Source organism: Gorilla gorilla, chromosome 23, assembly GCF_029281585.2.
Source record: "Gorilla gorilla gorilla isolate KB3781 chromosome 23, NHGRI_mGorGor1-v2.1_pri, whole genome shotgun sequence".
Classification (NCBI taxonomy): domain Eukaryota; kingdom Metazoa; phylum Chordata; class Mammalia; order Primates; family Hominidae; genus Gorilla; species Gorilla gorilla.
Window position 1 is genome coordinate 20,535,450 of NC_086018.1, and position 27,122 is coordinate 20,562,571.

General features: G+C 55.5%; 2 protein-coding genes and 1 long non-coding RNA gene across 11 annotated transcripts in view; 2 read left to right on the top strand and 1 right to left on the bottom strand.

Moving 5' to 3' along the window:
* Positions 1-680: 680 nt before the first annotated feature.
* On the top strand, positions 681-1,980 carry LOC129529603 (uncharacterized). The gene is made up of 2 exons (XR_008675145.1): positions 681-760; positions 1,368-1,980. It is a non-coding gene; the product is annotated as an uncharacterized lncRNA (long non-coding RNA).
* A 4,584-nt stretch (positions 1,981-6,564) lies between these two features.
* Positions 6,565-27,122, bottom strand: part of RSPH14 (radial spoke head 14 homolog) — an 81,395-nt gene continuing 60,837 nt past the window's right edge. For 3 of the 4 annotated variants that reach the window (XM_055375096.1, XM_055375098.2, XM_055375097.2), the window contains exons 5-8: positions 11,050-11,281; positions 8,959-9,095; positions 7,012-7,161; positions 6,565-6,868 (exon numbers count right to left, since the gene is read on the bottom strand). In XM_055375096.1, the coding sequence (XP_055231071.1) occupies positions 6,612-6,868; positions 7,012-7,161; positions 8,959-9,095; positions 11,050-11,281 (776 nt within the window). In that variant the 3' untranslated portion in view covers positions 6,565-6,611. The remainder of the gene's footprint in view (positions 6,869-7,011; positions 7,162-8,958; positions 9,096-11,049; positions 11,282-27,122) is intronic. The other variant, XM_004063134.3, reaches the window with a different exon arrangement.
* Positions 17,460-27,122, top strand: part of GNAZ (G protein subunit alpha z) — a 54,705-nt gene continuing 45,042 nt past the window's right edge. The window contains exon 1 of one of the 6 annotated variants that reach the window (XM_055375099.1): positions 17,460-17,698. The gene's annotated coding sequence lies outside the window, so the exon portion shown is untranslated. Of the gene's footprint in view, positions 17,699-19,907; positions 20,061-27,122 lie in introns of those variants that run through there. The other 5 variants (XM_031005676.3, XM_031005677.3, XM_031005675.3 and 2 more) reach the window with 5 other exon arrangements.

The following is a 27,122-nucleotide window of genomic DNA, read 5'->3' on the forward strand; positions in this document are numbered from 1 at the left end:
CAGCCTCCTGAGCCAGAATAGGCTCAGGGAGACTCCAGTACAACCACATGGTGGAAGAAGATTTATGGACAGAAAAAAGAAAGTGACATACAGAAAACAAAAGTGAGGTAAAGAAATGGCCAGGTTGGGTACAGCCTAGCATTTGCCTTATTTGAACATGGTTTGAACAATTGGCCCCCTTTAACTGGACAAAACTCAGTGGTTGGCACAAGAGTAGGTTACAGGCTGTTTACACCTCCATTTAGATTATAGTTCATTATGTAGAGAAACTTTTAAGACAACGTTAAAATATGTAAGGAGGCAACTTTAGGTTAAACTTCATTTAACTGCTGTGTGGGATGGCATTTGTGCCTTTGGGCTGTGGGGTTGAATGACCAGCTGCTTTTTCCAGACTGGCTCCCACACCTCTTAGGTCCCAGAAGCTGATAATGGTATAATTAATGGGCATTTGAGAATAGAGGCAAGGATGTGGTCCTCAGGACTTCTCAGTCCCAGCATAGGCTATCTGTGTTCCTGCCCCTCCCCTTGTAACAGAGGCTCCTCTGTCCCTGTCTGATGAGTTCCTTCATTTCTGCTTCCTCCTCAGCCTCTGCTGCAGGGGTGGGAACACAGGAGATACTGGCATGGAGGCTGCCCAGCAGGATGACACCCAGAAGACGTCACAATGCACACTGCTGGGAGCCTGATCTGAATGAACACAGGGTCATCTCATCTTCCAGGAGGGAATGATTCCCAGGAGCTGACCATGGTGCTAAGCCAGGTAAGCAGGCCCCAGGGGACAGGCCAGCGCTGCATGGACATCTGGGTGATGTTCAAGCCCCTCAGTTAGGTGTTTCCCCTAGTTTGGCCTACAGAAGTGAATGGCAACCTTCCTGTGATTTCTAGGCTCTCCTCCTGGATAGCACCAAAAATGTGCCTTCAAGGGCCCCAGGACAGCCTTACTGTGGGCCAAGTGCAGTGAAACTGGGAGTTGCCTTGAGAAGACACTCCCCAAGAGGTTGCCAAAGAGAATGGTGCCTATTTCCATGACTCAAAGGGCTTCCTCTGTCCTCCAAAGAGCAGTGTTTGGAGCGTAGAGGTGAAATGTTCAGAGGATCAGGGACCATCTGCCCTAGACCCATAGGGACAGAGAAGGGTGGGCAATTACTGCAGCACCCCAGGGAGGGTCAAGTTCTTGTAACACCACCTCCGCCAGCCAGTTACAGGGATCTGGGCATGCTAAGGTCAGTTCTTTCTTATTAAGAGTAAGCCCATGGGTCTTCACACTGGACTCGTGGAGGCTGAGATGTTGTGAGTCCCTACACAGGCTTCCCTCCTGTGCCATGGCCTGCCTGCCTCCTGACCTTTGCCTATTCCTTCTGTTCTAGATGTAGGCAAGGAGACCAAGAGCTGCACCTGGATGATCTGGGACATGTTCTGTGGGCTGGAGTCAGGAGGGCCCCAAAGTGGCCCCAGCAAAGGCAACAGAGGAGGTAGAGCATGGTGACACGTTGCAAGGTGCAGAGGCGCTGGCCCTGGGAGAGGCAACTGAGAAAGTAGAGGTTGCTGAGAAGACGGAAGGTACAGAGTGGGGCAACATGTCAGACAACCCCTACTGGAGGAGAGTTGTGGGCATCAGTGGGATCATCCTGATCACGCTCAAGGTCCTTGGTGTCACCTACTTTGCCTGAAGCAGCTGGGCTGGGGCCGTCCAGGAGGAGGCAGAGCTGCTGCTTCTCCAGGATCATCATCAACAGGGACAAAGCGTTTCCTACTGGGAGACCCATGGGCCTGGGGCCAAGGATTACATTAATAAAAATGCTCCCTTGGTGTCATGCATCAAGGGCTACCAGCAGCAGCACACACATGCCGTGTGGCAGGACACAGCAAAGTCCATTCGCCATTACAGAAAGTATGCAAATGAGAACATCTGTTCCTTTACAAAATGAGTCATTTTCTCCAAATGGCTGCACTGCATAAACACTTTCACTTTAAATTTAATTTTGGCTTTTCATCTCTATATATATTTGGAATTTTTGCTTGTGTTTACTTCACTGTCACCAATTCTTTCATGTACCCAACTTCCATTGCTTGGTTCTCTCCTTATTTTCCAAGGTATGTCCCTGCTGGCCAAGATGCCGAGCTGTGGAAGCCCCACCCCACCCCTGCAAGGGAATCTCACCTATAGGTGCTCTCCAGCACTGATGACCACACAGGCCATGGGGAAACAGGTGCCAGGGATGGAAGCTTTGGCCCCTGCCTGAACCTCAGTGGGACTGAGGCAGGCTCTGCTTTAATAGAACAGGCCTCCCCACCACTCAACTCTGTTTAGCTTCTGCTGTGCTGCATCCCTTGAGGGCAGGTTAAGAAGAAACTCCCTCCAGGCCAGCTCTCCCCAGTCACACTCACAGCCTGCCTGGCATCGCGACATTATTGGGAGTTGGCCCCATAGGTTAGATCCACTTGAGCTATCAGATAGAGGACACTCCTCAGCCGTGTTTCCATAGGGGTTCCCTAAACCTCTCCTTCACTTTTCTTCTTCCCAGTCCAAAATAAATGATTTGTGTCTTTAGGAAAAGTTCCAGGTGCCTTGAAGTTATTTCATCATGAGAATCACACTCTGAAGGTATATTCACATGACCAGCCCTCATCCTTTCTCTAATCCTTCAGCTGACACTTTTGAGTGCCTAATATGTGCCAGCCACCATGTCAAGCTCGAAGAAAATAACCGCAAACAAAGCACATGGGAACTTCTCTCTGGAGTATATGGTGTATGGTGGAAAATAAGCAATCACAGCAATAGCCAGCATTTCATGTGTCCTGCTGTTTTCAGGCAAGCCCAGGGTAAGTGCATTATCATATTCAAGCCACAGAACCACCCTTGTGGAGGGACAAGAATTAGCCACATTTCACAGGGTGCAGTGTGTGCACTGCAAGAGAATCCAGCAGAAACCTCCATCTAGCCTCAGAGTCAGGGAAAGGGGGAATCAGTTGGATGGATAACAGAAGGGACATGTGTGAGAAGACATGCAGCAAGAGTACAAGGTATGTTTGAAGATGCTGAGATATGGCATGTGCATGGAGAACAGTGGGAGGGAAAGAGTTGGAAGCCTGACCAGCAGGCCTTGTATGCTTTGGGGGCCTATGTCCCTGGAAGTGTAGGCAAGGAAGTGATAGGATCAGATTTGCTTCCTGCTGCTGGGAAGATAAAAGTGAGACAGGAACACCCACCAGGACACTGCTAGAGCAAAGCAGGCAAGTTGGTGGCAGAGAGGTAAAGAGGTGGAGACCTTTGGAGGGAGGGGCCAGGGATGACTCTCTGGCTGGAGCAGGTGAATGAAGGGGGCATCAATTCCAGAGACAGGCTGCACTGGAGTAAGTGCAGGTATGGGGAAAAGATGAACTCATTTCTGATATGTAGAGTTTGAGCTGCATGAAGATGTTTATTGCCATCTTGATAATATTAAGTCTTCTAATCCATGAACATGGGATGTCTTTCCATATATTTAAGTCTTTAACATCTTTCAACACTATTTTGTTTTCAGTGTACAAATCTTGCACTCCTTTTGCTAAATTTATTTCTGAGTATTTTATTCTTTTTGATGTTATTGTAAATTAAACTGTTTTCTCAATTTTGTTTTTGGATGGTTCATTGCTAGTATCTGGGAATACAATTAATTTTTGTATATTGATTTTGTATCCTGCAACCATGTTGAACTTATTCATTAGTTCTAATCATTTTTAAGTGTACTTCCTTGGGAGTTTTCTTATAATCATGTAATCTGTGAATAGAGAATTTACCTTTATTTATTTGCAATCTGTATGCTCTTTTTCTTGCCTAACTGCCTAACTAGAACCTCCAGTACAATGCTGTATAGAGAGGTCTTGTTTCTGATATCAGGGGAAAGCAATCAGGTTTTGCTATTAAATATAATGTCAGCTGAGTTTTTGCAGATGTTCTTTATTATGTTGAGGAAATTACCCTCTTTTCCTAGTTTTCTGAGAGTTTGTTTTTCATCATGAATGGGTGTTGAACTTTGTGGAATGCTTTTTCTGCATCTATTAAGATGATTATGTGACTTTTGTCCTTTATTCTACCTATATGTTATATTACATTAATTGATTTTCATATGCTAAACCAACCTTGCATTCCTGGGGTAAATCCCAGCTGATCATGCTGTATAATGCTTTTTATATGCTGCTGAATTTGGTTTGCTAATATTTGGTTGTGTTTCTGTTTCTATAATCATAACAAATATTGGTCTGCAGTTTTCTTGTGATATCTTTGAGTGGTTTTTGTTTGTTTGGCTGGTGTGCAGTGGTGTGATCTCAGGTCACTGCAGCCTTGACCTCCCATGCTCAGGTGATTCTCCTGCTTCAGCCTCCCAAGTAGCTGGGACTACAGGCACGCACCACCACACCAGGCTAATTTTTGTGTTTTTTGTAGAGACATTGGAATGACAGGCATGAGCCATCGTGCCCAGCTGATATCTTTGGTTTTGGTATCAGGGTAGTATTACACTCATAGAATGAGTTGGGAGATATTTCTTCCTCTTCTATTTTTTGGAACAGTTTGTGAAAGATTGGTATTAATTCTTGCCTGGAGACATTTAAGGGTAGATGTTAAGTTGAACATAAGAATCCAGAACTCAGGAGAGAGGCTGGGGCTGGAGTCCCAGATCTGGGGGAGACAGGGGAGAGAGATCAGGCCCAGCTCAGAAGGGAACCTGGTAGAGAAAGCCCAAAGCCAGGCGGATGAGATTGCACAGGGAAAGTGGGAGAAGGGAGAGCCTAGAACAGAGGCATGAGAAGCATCAGCACCACTAGCCATGTAAAGAAAGAGGGTTCTACAGAGGAGACCAAGAGCACAGGGTCTTGCAGCAAGGAGTTTGATGATCTCGGCCAGAGCCTGTGGAAGGGGGAGAGCCAGCCTGCTGTGTTAAGGCAGGACTGGGACATGAGGAAATGTTTCCTGAAGGAGAAAAGGTTTCCTCTTAGGGGGCCTTTTTTAAAGTTTTATTTTGAGACAGAGTCTCACTCTGTCACCCAGGCTGGAGTGCAGTGGCATGATCTCAGCTCACTGCAACCTCCACCTCCTAGGCTTAAGTGATTCTCGTGCTTCAGTCTCCCAAGTAGCTGGGAATACAGGCGTGCACCATCATGTCCAGCTAATTTTTGTATTTTTAGTAGAGAGGGGGTTTTGTCATGTTGGCCAGGCTGGTCTTGAACTCCTGGCCTTGAGTGATCTGCCCGCCTCAGCCTCCCAAAGTGCTGGAATTACAGGAATGAGCCACTGCACCCAGCCCTCTTAGGGGCAGCTTTTTTGAGAATGGGGATGAACCTGAAACCCCAGCTGGTCCCAGCTGCCCGTCCCTTCCACAACAAGAGGCCCTACTTGGATTCATCCTGTGATCCCAAGGACAATAACTTCCCTGTGTTTCTTCTGGGAAAGTGAGGGCCCCTGGGGCTCACTGAAAGGACTGCAAGAAGGGGCTCCCTTTGAGATTCTGGCTTTGCTGAAAGGTTTATTCTGGGAGGAGTGGGCACCTCACAGGAAATATGACTGCCAAGGGGTGATGTGAATGAGGGAAACCTTCGAGAGAGAGAGCCTCAGAAAGCTCCTGGAGAAAGAGTAAGGCTCCAGCTCAGACCCAGACGAAAGGGCCCAGCCCGGAAGCTGAGTTCTGCTCTAGCAGCTCCTCCAACAGAGGCCAGGACAGTCTGCTTCTCCCCCGAAACGAGGAGAACCATTGCCTCACCAGACCATGTAGAGATGAGTAGGAGATTAAGGAGCTCTCCCAGTCACTCCCCAACCTCAGCCCCATGCCCCATAGCCCCCTGCAGCTGGGCTTCTCCCCTCCTCCACCTCTCAGCCCACCTCTCTCTCCTTGCCTAAGCTCCCAGCCTGCTTGTCACCTTCACTGCAGGGAAGGAGCCCAGATGAAGGCACAGGCAGAAGAGGGCTGCCCTGGGGGCCACATACACCCAAAGGGAGAGAATGGAGGGTGGGATGGGCTTCAGGCCAACCTGGGGGCGTGCTTGAGTGACTTCCTTGCTTTGGAGAAGAATGCGGCTGTTTGGGGTAAGACGTTAAGGAGGAAACCAGAATCTACCCCTGTCCTGAGCACTCATCCCTGGGGGAGCCTCTATGACTGAGTCACCTTCTCCACGAAGAACCTGCATGGGGTTTCACCTATCACCTTCCTTCCCATCACCCAGGGTGGGGAAGGGACAGACCTGGCTGAGCAGAGCCACACCCAGCCACACCCCAGGGGTCAGTCACTGGATCTTCTGAAACCTGGGTGGTGCCTGGCACATCTGGGTTCCTTCCTTCCCCCAGCCCAAGTCCCTGCCCCCAGCCTTGTCTCTGGAGGGCTCAGCCCTACTCTCTACCTTCTGAGGGGAACTCTTGGCCCCAGGAGAGAGAGCACAACTCCAAGGCCACCTCCCACCCATCCCCCGCACTGGGTTCAGCCTGTGCCACCCAGACCCGGTGCTTCTGGGCCTCGCATTTCCCCTTTGGCAGGAGAGCAAGAGAAGATGTGACTGTACTCCAGGAACAGAAAGTGCCATTCGGACCCGAGATAAAGAGACTTAGTGCATTTATTCACTCACAGAGATGAATGAGGGGCTCAGGGTTTGAACTCGATGACACTGATGGCGATCCGGGCTGCCCGCTGTAAGGCTTCGGCCACTTGAGGCTTTTCGTAAGTCTCCACCTCCATGGCACGGAAAGTGGGCACGTGTGTCTGCAGGGCCTTGCGGCCCTCGGGGGCCTCTGCCAGCATGGTAAGGGCCTTGGTGGCATTCAGGCGTGCTATGGTCATGGGGGAGTGCAGCAGCTCCAGGAGCGGGCCGATGGCTTGTGCCTCCAGGGCCGCATACTTCCCTGCAGGCCACCAACACAAGGCGTTCCAAACAGCCCAAGGGACCCTCTTCTCACCCCCCTCACCCTAGCCCTCTCCTGACCCTCCTCCTTGTGCAGTCTCAAGGGGTTTATGCCTGGTTTATGCCCCACCAACATGCCCTCACCCTCAGGGCTCTTGCATCTTCGCTGAGTCCGGCCTGGGCCTGGCCTCTTCATCTCCTGCCTTTCCGGCCTCAACTGGCTCCTCTCCATCCACCCTCGTATCCTGCCCAGGAGTTCAAGACCAGCCTGGGCAACATAATGAGATTCCATCTCTACAAAAATTTAAAAATTATCCAGACGTAGTGACAGGTGCCTACAGTCCCAGCTACTCAGGAGACTGAGCGGGGAGGATCACTAGAGCCTGGGAGTTTGAGGCTGCAGTGATCTTGACATTGTACTCTAGCCTGGGTGACACACTGAGACACTGGCTTTTTAAAAAAAGTAAAGCCAGCCGGGCACGGTGGCTCACGCCTGTAATCCCAGCACTCTGGGAGGCCGAGGCGGGTGGATCACGAGGTCAGGAGATTGAGACCATCCTGGCTAACACAGTGAAACCCCATCTCTACTAAAAATACAAAAAATTAGCCGGGCATGGTGGCGGGCGCCTGTAGTCCCAGCTACTCAGGAGGCTGAGGCAGGAGAATACATGAACCTGGGAGGCGGAGCTTGCCGTGAGCCGAGATGGTGCCACTGCACTCCAACCTGGGCGACAGAGCAAGACTCCATCTCAAAAAAAAAAAAAAAAAGTAAACCCAATAGTTCATATATGTTGCCAATATTTCTTGAGCACCTACTCTGCACAAAACACACATGGTTCCTGAGAGATGCCCTCCTCAACCCTTCGCTGCTCCTTCCTGCTGTCCTTGCTGGCCCTATGCTCCTGCAGTGCCCAGCGGACTCTCCCCTTTGCTGGTGGAACCTCTCAGCCTGGGCCCTGCCAACTCCCATTGCCCTTGGGATTGATCCTAAGCCCTTCCCAGAGGCGACTTGTCCCCTGTGTTTGCCCCACCCATGCTGGGCTTCTCCTCCACATCCCTCATCACTGCCTCCTAGGGCCTGGCACGTGGCAGGGGCTTCAGGACCCTCAGCTGGAGTGCCAGCTTGGGAATAAGTGGCCTCATCTCCCTGGGTCTCAGCCTCTTGTGTCTCGAGCCCCGTGGCCCTCCAAGCACTCCTACAGAAAGCCTGGACCGAGAAGGACACTGGGCTGAGGCTGCCCCAAGATAAACACGCAGGGGGAGCCCCTGCCACCGTGCAGTCAGCATCCTGACTACACCAGTAAAAGGAGGGGCTGTGGACTCCAAGAAAGCCCCAACCTCTCCCATCTGCATACCTCAAGCAGCATTAGGGTCAGGTGTGCAGGGCCTGGGAGGACCTGTCTTTGGGAGGCTGATTGCAAATCCAAGCCCAGATGGTCCTCCGTGGAACTCAAAGGAAGCACAGGGCCCCAGGCTGGTGGGTGTGTAGGGGCCAGAGGGAAAGTCAAATGCTTTCAGGGGTCCTGGGAGTGCCACGCCCCAGTCTGCCAGGTGTGGAAACAGCCCAGGGTTCTTCCATTAGCCCAGGGTTGGGTGACTTAGAGGGGAAGCCTGACTGGCTGGGAATCCCAAGGTGGGGGGCTCGGGGGAGATAATTCTGAATTTGCCCCCTCCTCTAGTTTAAGAAAAATAATTAGGATGAATAAACACCATAGAGTCAAAGGCTCCAGGGTTTGCTTAGACCTCAGGGTAACAGAATCATGGATGGCAAACTAATCAACCCCTGAGTCACAGCTCACGAGGGGCCTGGGTGGGAGGCGGGAATTCCAGGCCCAGGGAACAGACTGCTGCGAAGGCACAGAGGTCCTAATGTGAGTGACCGGTGAGGGGCCACTGTGCTGGGGAGAAGCGGGAGGGCTGGGCCTTGGACCCAACTTTGAAAGGACATCAGTGATAGGCCAAGGGGAGGTTTTTTTTTTTTTGCAAAGTGTGGAGTTTGGGGGACGATACCCAGCCCCTGAGTACAGAAAGCTCATCACGGCTGCTAGCCTGCTGGGGTCTCCCTCCCTGCGGCACCCCCCACCGCCTCACCTTCAGTGATCACTGTGGCGAACATCAGGGCACCGGCAGCGTTAGACTTCACATGCTCCACTGGGTCTTTCAGCAGATGGACCAGGATGGGGATGACGTCAAAATGACACACCTGTTTCTTGCCCTCTCGAGATATGCTGGGGCAGAGAGGGAACAGAGAGGGCCTCTGCTTGGAAGGGAGAAGAGGCGCAAGGCCCAGGAGTGCCCCAGGGAGACACAAAAGAAATAATTGTGTGGGGGCTACCCCAGGTAGTCCCGGGACTGGTCCCCATGATCCAGGACTGGTCATGGCAGGGATGCTGGGCTGCAGAGGAGCATTGGTGTGAACACGGCCCACTGCCAGTGAAGACCACGGGGTGACAGGGCCTCATTCTGAGCCAGCACACAGAAAAGAAACAGGGCATGTTCTCCGTGGCCCCAAAATGGGGAACAGCAGGACCCAGGGGTGTCAACCACAGGGAGACCTGTTTTGACTTTGCCTAAGAGCCAGAGCTGACAGTGATGGGCCAAGCTGCCCCCAACAGCAGCAGCTGCCGGGCACTGGGCAACTGCAGCTAAGGACTCAGACCAGGTGACTTTTAGGCCACTTACTCTGGCACTGAATGAAGTTGTGGAAATGAGGATGATGGACTCCCCAAAAGTTTCCTGAGAGAGGGTCAATTCTGTCCCCTAAAAAGAAAGGGCTCCCTGGGCCAGGAAACACTGTTCACAAGCCCCACAGGAATGCCACAGTGCAAAGACCCCTGTGTCACTTAGTTTAATCAACCTTTCCCAAATGTAGCCACCAAAGAACCCTCATTTTTGTAGAGCTCTTAATGACCTCAAAGACACAGGTGTTCCCTGGGAACACAGATTGGGAAATGGGGTTGGCCAGCCACTAGCTGTGACATTGGGAGCCTTTCAGGGCAGTGGGCCTCAACCCCGAAGCCCATGATCAAAGATGCAGAGTCCTGGGCCCCACATGCAGGGATTCCCCGATTCGTTCACACAGCAAGACACTGAGACAAGAGCGATGCAGGGATTGCCCGATTTGTTCACAAGAGTGGGGACAAGAGCAGGGTTTCTCCAGCTCAGTGTTCTTTAGGGCCAGATAATTCTCAACTGGGAGCCAAAGCTCCCCCGCTGCAAACCCTGGGTTTAGGGCAGCAAACAGAGGAAAGCCCTGTCCTCAGGAGCTCCCCTCGGGGATGACACACAAAGTAACGGCAGGGATGGTGGTCACAGTGGACATGGGAGGACAGGGGACAGCAGGGAGGTTACAGTTTCAGAGAGAGAGCTCTCTCCTGGAAAGCCACTCTCATGGTCCCACAGAAAGGGGACCTCTGAGCAGACCTAAGAATGATGGGGCTGGGACAGGGCCCAGGAATCTGCATTTTCACAAACCTCCCGGGGGCTTGGGTCAGGGGCCCCACTTGCAGAAATACTGGCCTGAGCCTCTAGTGAGACTCTCAGAAGAGAAGCCAGGACTTAGGGAAGGCAAGAGGGCCTCCACTAAAGAGACATAGCCACAGCTAAGGCAGAGACTCTGGGGTTCGGTGACCAGCCTGTCCTCGTGAAAAGGGGCCCAGTGTGAGAACACACACCGCACCCTGCCCTCTGCAGCTTTGAGGCTTTGGGCTCCCTCAGTTTCCAGGCCAGGATGTAGACTGTGATCCTGTGTGACCTGGTGTGAGACACAAGACACTGCCTCCTTTTCTCACATGTGAAGGCAGACATCACCTCCCTGGAGGGTTGCCTAAATGTGAGGTTTGTAGACAACGCCTGGCACACAGGAGGCACTCAGTGACCGCTGGGTGTCATGATCATCACCAGTGCATCTCCTGTGCTGGCCTTCCTCATGGGGAGGGGGTGCACAATCATCTGGTTTTGTCCAGGCTGAGGGGTTTCCTGGGATACAGTACACTCCCAGGCCAACGGGATGGTGGTCACCCTAGGGGAGAAGGTCATCCTCCGTCCCAGCTCCCTCCTGCCCCTAGGCACAAGCAGGCAAGGGGAAGCAGGCCCAAGGTGGCCGCCCTTGAGCTCTGGACCAGTCCAGCTCAGGTGCCTTCTCCCAGCTTTGGTAGAAACCCAGCCTAGGCCAGGCCTCACCTGACATTAAGGAGCGCACGGGCGGCCTTGCTGCGGATGTTCTGGTTGGCGCTGAGGAGCTTCTGCTTCAGGACAAGCACCACATTGCTGCCCAGGGCCTCGGTGGCGTCCTCCTGCAGGCAGAGGACCAGTGTGTCCAGGATGAACTCCTGGAACTCCTCCTCCTCCACCTCCACCTGCAGCTTCCATACCAGTGAGGAAATCAGACCTTTGCTGATGATCTCTTGGGCCCCTACAAGGCAGGAAAGGGCACTGAGGGCGGGCTGGCCACACACCCACCCACCCATGCCAGTTGGCCTGCAGGGCTCAAGGAGGGTCTTGCAGAGCCAGTGGGTGGGTTTGACAAGAGGACTTGCAAGTGCCACCCCCACACACACGTCCCACCTGGCCAGGGGCCTGAGCGACCAGCAGGCAGCTGCAGTGACAGCCATGTCAGGGGCTGAGGGCGGAGGCTCAGAGAACCCAGGAAGGACCAGTCTTTTGTCGCCTGTGTCTCAGGGGGCATCTACCATAGCAAGCGCACAGCAGCCGGAGAGGCAGTAGCCACCCCTCGGAGAGCTGACAGCTCACTCCTGCAGGGCCCAGGCACACCAGGAGACCTCCACTCTTCCCTCCCCCTGCCCCAGAGTTGGGGAGCCAGCCAAGCCCCCGCTTCCCATCCACCAAAATATTTCAAAGCTGCTGGAGACCCCACACTGGTCTGACCAGCCCTTGAGAAGAGCTTGGGTTTGACTCTGAGACAGAAGACCTAGAGTGTAGGCCAGTGTCACACACACCAAAAAGAGCTGTGCCCCAACTAAAGGTGACGGGAAGCCATAGGCTCTGGTCTTCAAGGGACCTGGGGCTCTGTGGGAAGGGGGCTCCACATGGCACAGCTGGGGTGCAGGTACTGGGAGAAGCACAATGAGGCAAGGCTCCCCCATAAACAGGCCCCACCTGGCTCTCCCAGCTCCCTTCCCTCCTGAGGAATGTCAGCATGTGGTTGCCTAGAGAACCCAGCACGAGTGGCATCCTGAGCCCAGGACGGTGGGCAGAACAGCCCTCCTGAGTCACTGAGATGAGAAGCACAGGGAATGTGCACAGTGCCCTTCCCTACGGCACGCGGCTGCCCTCGCCACTGCCCTGCAGCCCACTGCCTACTGCAAAGCCATCTACAGCCCCCAGGGAGGTGGCCACCAGCAGACACCTCTTTCTTCCACCCTCCCCAGCTAAACCCTCTAATTTACTCTAGAGAGAGAAATAAACAGGTTGATTAGCCTAAAGGTATCCAAGCGCCAATTAGTACCAGGGATTTCCTCTTTGAAGACATCACCCCAGCCTTCTTCCCCCACTCCCTGAGGACATCAAACAGCAGGTGCCCAGGGTGATGGGGTAGAAAGGCGGAGCAGGGTGCTGAGTGGCTCTTACCGCCCCCCCGCCCCATGTCTCATAATGTCCAGCAGCTCTCCATGCCCCATCCCCCAGGTCCTCAGGTGTCAGGTGGCTCCCAGTGCCCCTGGCCAGCTTCTCACTGTGGTATCAGATGGAGCAGCTAGATCTGCCTTGTTTGTTCTCAGGGCTCTGACCACCCAGGAAAAGTGGGTTCCTGTTGCTTCTACTGTGTTGGCCTTTTTTATTTAATATGCACAGATTGCAAAAAAAAAAAAAAAAAAAAAGCCTAGGTCTCATTTAAAACATATCCTTTCCAATCTGTGTGACCTTGGACAAGTTACTTAACCTCTCTGAGTCTAGTTTCCTTATCACTGAAACGGGCCTACCTGGCAGGGGGTTGTGGATGAAAACGTGTTCCACGTGCTGTGGATTTCTTCATCCATGTAAGGGTCTGTCCCTGTGTGCCCAGAACATCTGGGCCTAGGGTGGCAAGAGTCTCCTGAATTCCACCAACACTGAGTCCCAGCTATAAGCAAGGGCCTGCTGGAGGCTGAAGAGTAGGATACAAGACAAACGCTGCACAGCCCAAGCCCTGCAGATCCCATCAGTGCAGAAACCCCCCGCCCCACCACCCCTCCTGAGGCCTGATCCTCTCTGTCGCGCAGCTCCCTGCTTTGCCCATACCACACACCTGGCCTCCTGCTCCCGCTCTGCTTCCCCTCAGGTTCTGCCCATGGTCTCCCTACCCGCTCCTGGCTATAGAGTCAACTCAGTGGTGACCTGGACGGCCCTCTTCCAGCTCACAGCAGGGAGGTGACAATTTGACCTTCTGTTAATTTTGCTGGCAGATGGAAGGACAAAGTTCTGGGATGGGGACACTTGAGCAAAGACCTGGGGGTAAGGAAGTTGTTAATTTTCAAATCAGGGCTAGATTGTAGCCTCGTCTCACCTATCTGAGCTTCCCAGGAAATCCCTGGGACAGGTGTCATTGCTGAGTCAGGATGGGCACAAGTTAGGGGAGGAATATAGAAGGAGTTGAGGTCAGAAAAGTCAACATTCAAGGTGATCACCTCCATTACCCACCTCTCCTTGGTGAGGAAACTGAGGCCCAGAGAGGCAACTTGAATACCCAAGGTCACACAGCAGATGGTGGCAAAGCCAGGCAGGGCCCTCAGCTCCTTGGGTTTTGTTTCTCAGGCATTTGTCTTGTACTTCTGCTCCTAGAAATGCTTAGCATGGGGACCGGGGTTCATTTTGAGACAGAGGGAGAAGATTAAAAATAAAACGCGTGCCGGGTGTGCCTTTCTGCTCGTTCACTTTGCTTCTTTTCAGCTAAAAGAAGAGTCTCGGGCCTGGCTATTTATAACTAACCCAGATCTGCGATGGCTTGCTCAAGTGGGGGTGGGGCACACAGACCCCAGGGAAACAATCGGGGAAATCCACCCAACTGGGCGGCAGCCTGAGCGTCCGCTGGGGGTGGGGGGTGGTTGCAGAAGAGGTAGGACAGGTGGGGCACAGAGAATCAGCCAGATGGGGTGGCACCAGAGCAGGCCAGGCTCTGGGCCATCCATGGTTTAGAGACAAGCAACATATGCCCACCCCACCCCCGGGAAGTGGGAAAACTAGTGGAAGAGTCAGCTGGGGACAGGTCACTACAGAACAGGTTGACATGTGTGTAGACCAGGAATTCCAGGGTCCTAGGGGCTCTGGAGGTGCACAAAGGGAGGCCCCGGGGAAGCTGGTTCTCATGGAGGTGGAGGAGAGCCCAGAACAGCAGGGCTCAAATGTATGTGTTTGTGGGGAGTCCCCGATCTGGCCTGGCTGATATGTAGGGGCTAGGATGGGTTCAGTGGTTGATGAGCCAAAGAGATCCAATGGGATTGAGGGGTCACGGATGTCCATGGTGTGGAGCCCCAGTGGTGGAGCCTGGGTCATTTTCTTTGTGGTGGGGCAGGGCGGGTGCTGACACCATGTTGAGGGGCCACTCTTCAGCCAGCTGTGCCTGCTGGGTTGGGGAGGTGCTGAGTGGGCTCAGTCACCACCATGGCCCCCTTCCTCTGACTACTGCAAAGCCCCAGCTGTTGTCTCCCAGCCAATGAGGGCTCAGGACAGAGCACCAGCACCCAGGTTCTGGTCGCAGCCACACCCTTTCCTGTTAGGGGACTGCACATCCACACATGGCATCTGGGGCCCACCTTGCCGCAGGTGACCCACCTGTCCAGTTTTAGCCTTGCGTGGCCCTGTGCCCTGAACTCCTGGCCCACTGGGCCTGCCTTTGCTCCAAGGGGTGCTTCTCTGTCCTCAGCTTTCTCAGCTTCCCAGTAGCTGGGAGCATGGTTAACAGCTTCTTCCTTTACCATATGCTCTCTTCCCGTGCCTCTGGTACCCTCCATTCTCTGGTTCCTGACCACCTCCCCAACTGCTCCTCCATCTTTTTGGTAAGCACCATCTCTTCCTCCAGTGGTCCCCACCCTCTCCCCTTCTCTCATCTCCCTGGGTCCTGATAATGCCCCGCCACTGTCTCCTAACATGCTCTTGGTCTCCCTGCCATCTCACAGCCACAGCGGACCATACACTGAACTCAGCCTCACAGACTGACTTCTGTGCTCACTCCCACTTCCTCTGGACTGACTAACTGATGTTTTTGTTATTTTATTATGTCCAGTAGGACAACTCACATTGTCTGTGGGACCACGCCTACTGTAAACAGGCAATTAAAAACTTCTCCTCCTCCTTCTCAAATTTAAAAGACTAACGTTAAAACTCTCTAGCAGTTCTTAGGCCAACGTCCCTGATCCTACTGCCCCGAGCTGGCATCTGTGCATGGGCAACGACCCTGGCCCCAGCCACACTGGTCTTCTCTGGGTTCTTCCTGGCCTCGTGCTCCTTCATGTCCTGCACCCTCCCCGCCTTGGAACTCACTTCCCTCCCACCCTATGTCACTGGCCACCTCCACGCCTGCTATGGCCTCATTCCAAGCATCTCTTCCTTTGGGAAGCTGGCCCAATGCCCAATGCTCCCCCACTCCACGTGCCCCCAGAGCCCCAGTGGGTCTCCTCAGATAGCCTCACATGACTGTAAGGCCCAATTGTTGTTTGCTTTCTGCCCCTGCCCTACAGGCAGAGGGTCTGCCAGAAAAGGGCCGGTCTGAATCCTAGAACTGTGCCTACAACTATACCCTGGTGGAGGAGGCTATCTGTAAGTGACTGCTGCATGAATACAATATTGGTTTGATGCCAGGTGAGATGTCCCTCTCTTACTTTGAGGTCAAGTCAGGGAGGTGTCAGCCAGCCCCAGTGGACCCCTCCGCAGGCTAGCCTCTGCTCTGGACCACTGGAAAGGGCCATCTCACTGTTGCATGTGGGCTTACCTCTGCAAACAATTCAACTCTGACCCCCAGACTCTGCAGTGGAAACAGCCTCTGGCTATCCCAAGACATGCTAATATGCATTTCCTATATACATTAACCCTCAGAGCCACCCTCTGACCACACTCTGTTACATTCCCTTTCGACAGAAGAGGAAACAGAGGCTCAGCCAGGTAGCACAGCTGCTGGTCTCTGTGTGGTCCTCCTGGCAAGAGGTCCAGCCTGACACAGCCTGGTGGTGTGGAAGGCAAGCACAAAGGGTAGCCCCTCAGCCATTGGCTGAATTCCCTTGGTCCTCACTGGACACCTCCAGTGAGCACTAAGTTCGCCTCCATGATGCCCATAACAAATATACATCCTGTTCCTGACAGTTGAGGCAGCACCCTCACAGGTGGCCCATGACCCTGCAGGTACGTAACACAATGGTCTCCATCTCACAGCAGAAGAAACATTCCTAGGGAGGTTATGGGATGATGCTGAGATGCCACAGTGTCCAGCTGGCAAAGCCAGGCACATGCCCCTGCCTCTCCACTACAGAGCTATGATGGAGAGACCGCTCCATGGACCTCTGCCATGGTCAGGTCCAGGGCTGCTGCTCAAAGAATGGCATGATCCACACCTTACAAAGGTGTAAGGTGATAAGGAACGCGTTAGCTGGGAAGGCATTTGCACTTTGTCAGGGATGCTCTAGGATACACAAAGCTTCAGATTTACAAAGATGGAGAAGAGAGACAGGAGCATTCACGTCTTGGCCCTCTGGCTTGAGAGTCTTTTAAGCATGGAACTGAGGGACTCCTGGCCCTGAGGTCCACAGATAGGCTTTGAAATTGAAAACAGAATTTTGCAGCCTGGGTTCAGCTGCGTTTTGCTGAAGGTCTGATGCTTTCCACCAGCTTCCCAAAAGCGCCAATCAGTGGCCTTAACTGAACTGGCTCTCTCACGCTTGTCTGGGCTGGGGGCCAGCTCCTGGGTCCTTCTCCCTTCCTTCCCTCCCAAGGCCACCCTTCCGTGTGCCAGTATTGCCAGGGACGCCAAAGAGCCCCTAGACACTGGGCGGTGGCGGGGGGGCGGCGGCAGAGATGACTAATGCCCCCTCCCATCGCTGCACAAACCTCACCGGTGTAAATCGTCAGGGTTTGCATAGGCCTTTCACACGTTCTGAAGGATTGGTGAGACAATTCAGGAAAGCAGGTGCCACTAGCCCCACTTTGCAAACAGAAAGGCTGGGAGAGGTCACTCGGTTGCCCAAGGACGTAGAGCTCACAAGAGGCCGAACTGGGTTTGAACCCGAGTGGAGAGAAGGCGAGCCGGGACTGGCTGCAGTAAAGAGGGCCAGGACCATGGCTGGGCTCAGGCTTGGTTTCCCGGGCTGCCAGAGGTGGCCCCTGGGGCTCGGCTACCAGGCCTCAGCGCAGCGGAGTCGGTGAAACGCCGGCGCGGGGAGCGCTTGCGGGACTGCGGCGCGCGCGGAGCTGCAACCCCGCCCCTGTCCGTCCCCATTGGGCTATTGGCCCGTCCGTCAGCTGCCTGTGCCCAATGGACAGAGGGCCGGCGCTCGTGGCGGGGCGGAGGTGCCCGGCGCGTGGTGCCCGGCGGGCGCGCGGCACCCCCCCGCCCGCGGTTGGCCTGGCAACGGGCTGCGCTCGCGGCTCCGCCCCCTGCCGGCGGCGGCGCGGCGCGGGGCGGGCGGACCCGCGGACTGGCGGCTGGCGGCGGGCGGCGCGGGAGGGCGGGCGGAGAGAACCAGGCCGGCCGGAGCGTGTGCGCCGCCCGCGGTCCGGTCACGTCCCCGCGTGGGCGCCGCCGCCCGCGTCGTACGGAACGAGGGCGCCGCGGCCCCGCGCTCGCCGCCCCGCCCCGCCCCGCCCTGCCCGGAGCAGCTCGGCAGATGCTCTGTGCTGCGGCCCGGAGGTGAGTGAGCCGACCCGCGGCCGGCCGCGCGCCGCTGAGCCTCAGGGGTCGGGGGCACGGCCGGGGCATCCACCTTGCCCCCACTTGGGACTCTTCCCAGGCCTTTGTGCCCCGGATCCGCCAGGACGCAGCGTCAGGGATGCCCCTCAGGGGTGGGGGACACCAAGGGCGGGGACGCCTGCGAGGTGGGCAGGGGGCGGCCTCTGGTCGGGCAGGTGCTGGGGGAGGGATGCGCCGCCAAGCCGATGACCCCGCGGGAGGGGGCGGCTGAGGACCCGGGAGGGTGGACAGAGGGCGCCGGGGATGCCGCGCGGGGCCGCCGGGCGCCCCCAAGCAGCGGCTGATGCGGAGCCCGGGCGGGCCAGGCGAGCTGCGGGAGCGGCGCTGAGGCGGGTCTCCCTAGGGGGGGGATCAGGGAGGGGCGGCCGGAGCCGATGCAGGGCCTTGCCTGAAACCGAGGAGAGGGCCCCAGAGGCCTGGGCCCGAGGACCTGGGCCCGCAGACGGACAGCTAGCAGTTCTCGGTCACTGCTCTTGCAGCGAGCAGGTTCCTCACAGGCATTTAGAGGAAGAGATGAGTATCGACCTGCTGCGATTGTAATACGTTCCCGGCTCAATATTTTTTCCCTTAAAAGGCGGTGGGGGTGTTTGGGGGAGGGGAGTGAGGGCCTCAGGGCTGGCGCTCCGTATCCTGCGGGCGATCCGAGGGGGCTCTGCCTTTAGGGCGGTGCTGAGCCTTCCTGGGTGATGATGGCAGGATACGGCCTAGGCCGATAATGGGGGCTCCTGTTAACTGAGACAAGAGGATGATGCCAAGCGAGACCAGCGTTCCGCGTAGTCCGTGTTGGGGTGGAGGGACCCGCCTGGTAGAGAGGTCTGTCTTGCTTGGGGAGACAGCTGAGCCCCTGACCGGCTCCTTTCTGCCCAAGTGATTTCCCTGCCCTGGGGATTGAGCTCTCTGGAGAAGGCTCCTTGGCCAAATTCAATTAAGCAAATATTTATTGAGTGGTCACTCCCCCAGAGCTTGGCGCTGGGGTGCACCGGGTGGGAGTGGACTGGGCCTGCCCTCCCAGGACTGATTGACCACCGCATAGGGGAAAACGTCTCTACTGGACCAACCCAGCTTGAGTGCAGGTGCAGGGGCCTCGGGAGGGACCTCAGAGTGATGTCCTGGGCTGGGGGGTCAGGTGAGCCCGTGGGCAACATGACATTTGAACTGGAGCTTGAAGGACATGGGCACAGCTAAGCTGGGCATTGTGGGCAGAGAGGAGAGAATAGATCGAGGCACTTGGGCAGTTAGGTCTGATGGGAGCACTCAGCATGTCTGGGGAGTAGGAGGAGGTATGGCGGGAAAGGCCGGTGGGGGCTGCACGGGGCTGAGGGAGCTGGGAAGTGGAATGACCCCACTGCTGGTTAACTGTGGCTGTGGTGGAGACCACGGCTTCCTCATCTGTAAAAGCGAAGCAGTTCCATGACCCCATGAGCTGGGGTGGGCCTGGAGAAGAGCTAGCTTTAAAGACTGGGGAAGGCTCCTTGCAGTCTGAGACTGTGCTTCCAGGCACTTCTCCCTTGGGCACAGCCAGGGCACTGGGTAACCACCCAGGCAACCCCCTTGTTAGGATTGAGTTGCCTGTTTCGGGGATGATGCTTAGCTAGTGACTCTGTGCCTCTGGGATGTGGATGTTTGAGAGCAGTAATCGTGGCAGCCTGGGAGCATCCATCTACGGGGTGCAGTGGGGGTGTGGATGGCCTGGCGGTGCTTGGATAAAATATGCGCCTTGAGCAAGCCTCATTCTCTAGGAATGAGGAGATGCTGGCATCTGGTTTAAAAGTCTTCCTGTGTGTTCCTCTAACTGACGTTGATTTTCTGAGACAGGAGGTGAATAAGACATAATTTCTCCCCCTCGGAAATTGGTGTCACTTTCCCCCCTAAGTCAGCTCCCTCATTTCTGGGGATGTTTTTGCTCTCCCTCTGAAGGGGCTGTTTGTTACTCATCTTTGTAGTGTGCCTACCCTCCCCACCCAACGCACACTTGGCTTTGGCCAAGGCCCAGGTTGATGCAGCGAGAACAGGGCCTGCCCTCGTGGGGTGTGCAGTCTGTGCTGAGCAGGGTGAGCTGCTGCACTCTGTGCCTGTCGCCTGGACTGTTGCAGGGACCTGGCATGTGACTGTGGGTTTGGGACACAGGGAATGGATTCTTCCCTCTGTCCCCAGCCTCTCAGTCCTTTTGTTTTCTAGAGTCTCAGGAGGAACCTCAGAGACCTGGAGGCCCCACCAGAGTGGCCGGAACCTGGTGCAAGAGTATGGGTGGGGTCTCAGTCTGGCCCTCAGGAGCTTCTAGAACAATTCCAGGAATTTGCAGGTAACTGGATTGACTTCACAAGGGCTGCCCAGGGCCCCCGCAGAGAGGCCAGTGGGACAGGAATGCTGAATATAGCAATTCAGGAATGCTGAATTTAGTCATCTTGTGTGTGAACACATGTGTGCGGCTTCCTCCCCTGGAGGCAAGGAAGGCAGCCCTGTGCTGTCTGTCCCACGCTAGCCTCAGAATACTTAAGACGGTGTGTGGCGGCAAAGGCACTCTCACTGCTGCTGACCGTGGCAGGTGCACGGGCACACTGGAGGAGGCAGGTCAGCACGCTGCTCTCCCGAACCCTCCAGCAAGGAAACCTGGGGTAGCCAAGCCTCTGGGCACCTGTGAGCACTGTGCTTGGCTGGAAGGAGCACAAAGCGAAATGAACAGAGGCGTCAGTGCAGATGCCAAGGGTCAGCCCCAGGCAGAATCCCAGAGCGGAGGCTATGCTGCGGCCTGGGCAGAATGAAGAGGGACGTGGGAGCACCCAGACTGTTGTGGCCCCAGGGTGGTGAGGTGAGAATTCCAGTCTAGGTGGCAGAAGACCTGGAGTCAGGCCCTGGCCCCACCATCCTAGGTCCAGCCCCTTTTTCTCTGAACCTCATTATCCTCATCCATACCCAAAGCCAAGAGTGCCCTGCCCTGTCCCCACACCAGTCCCTGCCACACATTTTGGCCCTTTCGTGTGAACACCGCCAGGGGAGGCGCTTCACAGGATTGAGCCAACAGACCGCTTGACAGATCCTAGAGCACATAGGAGGAGACATCAGCCCTCTGGACTGAGCCGGAGGAGCAGAACCTCACGCGATTCATCCATTCATTTGTTCAGCTAACATTTACCAGCGCCTGCTGCATGCCAGGCACTGTGCCAGGTGCAGGGGTACAGCAGGGACATAGCATCCACTCACAGTGCTCACACCAGACGGGCAGGGGTTGACAGTAACGCGTGTAACTAAGTGCTGCACTGTGGAGAACACTAAAGCAGAAGGTGGGGGACACGAGATGGGGGTGGGGGGGCTGACACAGTGCCATGGAGAAGTGCTGGGTGAGTGGTGTGGCTGAGCAGGGGAGAGACAGCAGGTGCAAAGGCGCTGAGCAGACACTCCCCGGCCCCTGGAGGCCCCACCAGAGTGGCTGGAACCTGGTGCAGGAGTGTGGGTGGGGTGTCAGGGCCAGGTCCTGCAGGACTCAGTGGGCCCCAATGAGGCAGGAAGACCTTGGCAGGGTTGGAGCAGAGAAGAGACTGGAGCTGCCCTCCCAGGAGGAGCTAATCTACACTTTGAAAAGATCTCTCTGCTGAGGTGGGAAAATAGGCTAGGGTGGGGTAAGGCTGGGGCCCATGACGGGCCATTGCAACATTCCAGGCAGAGAGGCTGCTGACCCAGGGGTGGGAGCTCTGGAGGCCCTGAGAAATGCAGGTGGGAGATTTGTTTTTTAAAGCTGCAGCTTTTAAAGGACAGCTGCAGTTTTGGTCTGAACCAGTGGAAAGATGGAGCTGGTATTGGCTGAGAAGCAAGATACAGAAAAACCCATTCTGGAGAGGTGGGGAATTGGGAGGTGGGTCTGAGACCTGGAGAGCCATTGATGGGCACATGTGGCCAGAGGGAGAGCAAGGCTGGAGGTGGCAACCTGGAGCCCTTGGCACTGAGGTGTGTGGGAGGCCGGGGACCACGTGAGGTCACTTAGGGATCAAGGGTAGGTAGGATCAGAAGAGGCTGAGCTGGGCCCCTGGGCCTCCACTGTGGGGAGGATGAGTTGAGAAGTATCGAGAAAGAGAGATTGAGGATTGACGGGCAAGTGAGGTGGAAGCACAGTCACAGTGGCGCCTCGGGAGGCTGGAGAAGAGCGGGTCCCAGAGAGCAGGTCCCCTGTGTCAAGCAGGCAGGGCATGCCCAGGGACTGAGCAATGCAGGCACAGCTGGCCACATGATTTTGGGGGCCCCCTATTTGAAAATTATTAAGGGCCTGACATGATGGCCCACACCTGTAATCCTATACTATGGGAGACCGAGGTAGGAGGATCACTTGAAGTCAGGAGTTTGAGACCAGCCTGAGCAACATGTAAGACCCTGTCTCTACAAAAGTAAAACTAAAATTATGCATTCCAAAACAGCAACAGCAGAGCATTAAAACTGTATGGATGCCCAAGTGAGTGCCCAGGAAGCTGGCTGGTCACAGGGACCTCAAGGATAATATTGGGGCTGTAGTGGCCCCTGTGGAGAAGGAAGGCCTGGAGGGTGGGCCCGCAACCTGCCTGCTGCCCACTCCCCACAGCATTTCTCCTCCCTTCCCTGAGTGGGCGGGTGGGTTGCGTTGGACTTTCAGGGCCGCTGGAGTCAGTCACACCCAGCCTGTGAGCTTCACCTTGGCTCCATGGCCCAGGGAACCCAAAGTGAAAACTGCAGCAGGCAATTGCCTGCTGCAATTCTTCACTAAATGTCTTGCTTCTTGCCCCTTGGTCTGTGGACCCTTGGGCAAGAGGCAGCAGGAGGCACATCTCGAGGTTGAGGTTTAGATGGTCCCATCAGCAGGCCCTGGACCTGCATGGCCACAGCTTCACACAGCAATGGCTTCTTTGCGTTCATCTCTTTTCCAAAGGAACCTGCCACATCACAGAGTTTTGAGTTATTTGCTTCTAAATTAAGGTATAACTCTCTTTTAGAGACGTCCCTGGAGAATCCATCAAAAAGTGCTAAGAAGCGAGACTGTTAAAAGCCACAGTGCAGGGAGGGGCCTTACACATAGTGTCAAGCCCGGGGGTGTTCCTTCTAGCAGCCTCCAACCAGAAACACACCCCGTCCCCGAGGGCTCAGCCAGGCCTCTCATGGCCATGGGGGGCCGTGGTTAGAGCAAACCTTTCAGGAGACCCTTGGCCCCTGGGATGGAGAGCTGCCAGGACAGAGGTCCCTTTGTAAGGTCTGCCCCTGTGAGTCATGGAGGCCAAGGTCCTTTGTGAGGTCTGCCCCTGTGAGGTCTGCTCCTTTGTGAGGTCTGCCCCTGTGAGTCATGGAGGCCAAGGTCCTCTGAGGTGTGGAGAGTGGACCTCATGTGCCCAGTGCCTTAGTAGGTCTGGGCAGCCCCGCATCTGGGCAGCATGGTCCCTCTCACCCTGGTTGGTCATAGGAAGGGTGGCTGAGGAGGAGGCTGTGCTGGAGGCTGGCATGGCAGTGAGGGCTGGCTCTTAGGCTGTGGCCCTGCTCCAGACAGGGCTGGTGGGGCCTCTATGTAGAACAGCGCCATGTTCCTGACCATGTTTCCTATGCCCTTTCCTGCTGCTATTTTTTTCCCCTTAGCACTCGCCACAGCGTGACCTGCTCCCTATTTGATTCATTCATCATATGTGTTTGTGTAAGCTCCATGAGGGCAGGGACGTTGCGGAGTCACCATTGAGAATCGCCACCCAGGGAGTTGCTGTGGAGGGACTGAATATTCGCAGACAGTCATGCCTCAGTGGCCCTGTCCAGCCCCTTTCGCCCTAGGGCTGGGCTGTGTGCTCATGCTCTGCAGAACCCCTGCTCCAGCTCAACCCTCTGCTCCTAAGAGGTTGTACCTTTGGGTCCCCAGAGATGTGTCTCTGGGCCTCAGGTTTGGCCACCAAACACAAACCACCCTCAGGTGGATGCTACCAGCTGGGCCCCGTCAGGCCCAACTGTGGGTTACTCTCAAGCCAGAGGCAGGTGGACAGATGCCTCGGGCTGACGCTGGGCCACTCAGTGATGCAATGTGACTCAGTGGGGCCTTTGTCATACACGGGGATTCACAGAGTGATGACCTTCAGAGGCATGTCTATGGAAAACTGTCCTAAGGGGATGAGCCAAGACCCTGAAGGTAGTAAAGGAACATGATGATGGTAGAGTGGCCTTTCCAGGTGGCCCCTGTGCCCCAAGATCAAGGAGTGGCCTCTCAGGCCAGCAGAGGAGCTCAGGGCAGGGGAAGGCACCAGGCCTGGGTAGAAGTCCAGCTCTGCTTGTGATGGTGACCCTGCAAATGCTTTCCACTCTCTGGGCCTTGGTTTCCTTGCCTTTGAGTTGGAAGCTCTGGGCTGGGTCAAGGGTACAGATAGTTTCCTTCCTTATCTCAACTCTGGAGTGGCCGTCCAAAGCATGCTGTGCTGAAGAGGATTCTAAGGCTGTGCTGCAGCCCAGAGGGAAAGAGTCATGGTCGATTAGTGATGTCTGCAGCGGGCACGGGAGGCAGGATTTAGATGAGCTTGCCAGTGACTGGTGAGCCTCACCACTGTACCCCCTCCTATCTAGCAGCTTTAACCCACCCTATCTCTCCTTACATGCCCCTTCCTTAGTGACACTGATGCTAACCCGTTATTGGGAAGGACTGGCCTCCGTCTTCCTGAGTCCCATGAGCAGCTCAGGTCATTGCTTGCTGACTGTCTCTTCTCTCATTTGATGCCTCACTCCCTGTAGTGACCTCAGGGTCCAACCCCATGCTTCGTTCATGGCAGCCTCTTTCTGTACACTGAAGAACGAATAAGTGAATGAGTGGTAGAGACTCAACCACTCTACAAGGCCGGGAGCCTCCTCTTGGATGTACACCTGATGTTGATCTCTGTTCCAGCAAGGAGCCCCTAGAAGCCTTCTTGGAATTGGGAGGCTGGATGGCCACGGAAACAAGGTGCTAAACCGTGTGGTTTCAGCTCCAGGTGTTGCAAGAGTGGGGTCAGCAAGGGAGGAGGGGGCAAGGTGACTAAGGAGGGCTGAGGCATGTAAAGTACCAGGCTCTGTGTTTGTGGGGCCCGGTGGTCCTGTCTGACCTTGGCTATGGAGCAGCTAATCAGGCTTGCCCAGAGGCAAAGCTGGGAAAACCTTCCAAGCTGCCAAGAGGGGCCTTCTGAAGACCCTTCTGACTATGGGTGGGAGAACTTAGCACCTACAGCCTTCACCCTGACCCCAGCAGGCCCTGACCCCCTATGAACTGGTGGTACCCCACCCCTACTCCTCTTGCACCCCCACACTAGTGGCCCTACCCCTAACTGTGGCCAGGCCAGGGGAGGAGCAACTCCACCATGAGGGCTTGGCCCTCATGCCTCCTCCTGCCCAGCTCTGCATGGCATGTCCTCTCTGGCCTTAGCTGCCCCAGCTGCATGTGGCCCCAGGCCAGCCCCACCCAGCCCTCTTGCTTCCTGTGGCCCTGTAGAGTGGCTACCAGGACCCCTGCTGGTGAGGGCGGGTGCGGGTGGCCTGTCTCCGAGCTGGGCTTTCCTCCAGCATGGTCACCCCCTCACCCGCTCAGTTACCTCTGATATGCTGTGCAAACATATTTCTCGATGAAATGCTGGGAAGAAAAATAATTAGAGTGTTGCCTCCATTATCCAATTTCTGATTAATCAAACTCTCTTTGTCCTCGGCCAAAATCTATTCATTTCCCTTAAACACTGGGCCAGTGCCAGGCATTGATTTCCTCTATGATAACACCACGCACGCAAGCACAGCCATGCCCAGCCTTGCCCCACCCCGTGGCTGGGACACAGAGGCACTGGTGGGGCTGCCCTTGTCCCCCCAACACTGCCCACCTCCTCCAAGGAGTCTCCTGGCCACACTGACACCCCCATCTCTGTCGCGGCTCCTGGAGTGCTTGGCCTCAGTCTCCAGTGTGTTTGTCTTGCCACGCTGGCTGTTCTGGGGCTCTCCCTCCTCCCAGGATGGTGTGGAATGGATAGAGGAGGTGTGGAGGGTGTGGCCACTGCGGTCCCCAGGGACCACAGGGAATGGGCTGCAGCCCCAGGCTCTGGGTGGGCCAGGGTTTGGGGGATTATCCCCATCACTGGCACAGGAAGAAGGCCAAGGGTGAGGGCCAGGGCTTCTAAGGGGGCTGAGGGGCCATGCAATGTATGTGGGGTGGGAGCACACTTGCAGGGGTAGCAACAGAAGCCCAGCCCCAAAGGGCTTACAAGATGAGGGGACATCCTGGCTCCCGGGCCTGAGGGCTTAGTAGTGGGGCAGCATCAGGATCGGCCAAGTCCAGGTGGGAGGGGGCTGTGCGTCTACCCGTGTCCACCCAGGGAAGGCCACGGGCCTTTCCAGAAGACCTCCCAGAAGTCCCCAACTATCCCCTCCGTGAGCCATGTTGACCGATTCCTCACTCAGTCACTACAAGGGCCTGGGATTGATTTATTGGCACCTGCTTGGTGCTAGGTCCTTGTGGGCACATGGGATACATCAATGAACAAACAGACGAACAGTCCCTGCCCTATGGCACAGTGGGAAAGAGGTGGGCGGTAAACACTCTAAGTAAATTATACAGTGTGCTAGAAAGGGACCATGCTTGGGCAAGGCAGCACACGTGGTGTGGCTGTGTGCGAATATGGGGGTCATTTTCCATCGTAAATAGGATGGGCAGGGAGGCCTCCTAAGGAAGGGACATCTGAGCCATTGGATGGGGAGAGGGCGCGGAAGCCAAGTCCACTTGGCTTTCTGGACAAAGAGTTTTCCAGGAGGAAGGAACAGCCAGTGCACAGGCCCTGAGTTAAGAGTGAGGGATGGTGCTAGAGAGGCAGCTAGAGGCAGCGTGGCAGGAGTGGGGGAGGGGGAGCATGGGCGTGGGAGTCAGAGAGGCCAGGCATTGCACAGCCCTGGTGCCCTGGCTGGACTTTGACTCGGGGTCTGCCCATGTCAAGCAAGCGTTGGGAGCAAGCATGAGAAGGTTTCAAGCACAAGTGAGACATACTCTGCCTCATTTTTACAAGGATGCCCCTGGCTGCTGGTGGAGCACAGGGCACAGGGGGCTGGAGACAGCAAGACCAGAGAAGTCATACTGCTGCAAAACAGATGAGAGGCTGGGGCTGGCTAGCGGGAGCGAGTGGTAGAATTCTGGACAGTCAGGGCAATTAAGGGTTCCCCTGAGGCTGGCTGGGTCCAGCCACAATCTGTGGTGCCAGCCTCAGTTCTCAAGGAAAGGGACACAGGGAAGGCGTGCTGGGCATGTAGTGGACACCACTCATGCCCCTAGGTCCCCAAGGTAGGGGATGGGATTGTGGGATGCCACACATGGAGGCAGAGGGCAGGAGGTTGCAGGGCCTCAAAGACCCAGAAGGTGAAATCAGATTCCCCACTCAAG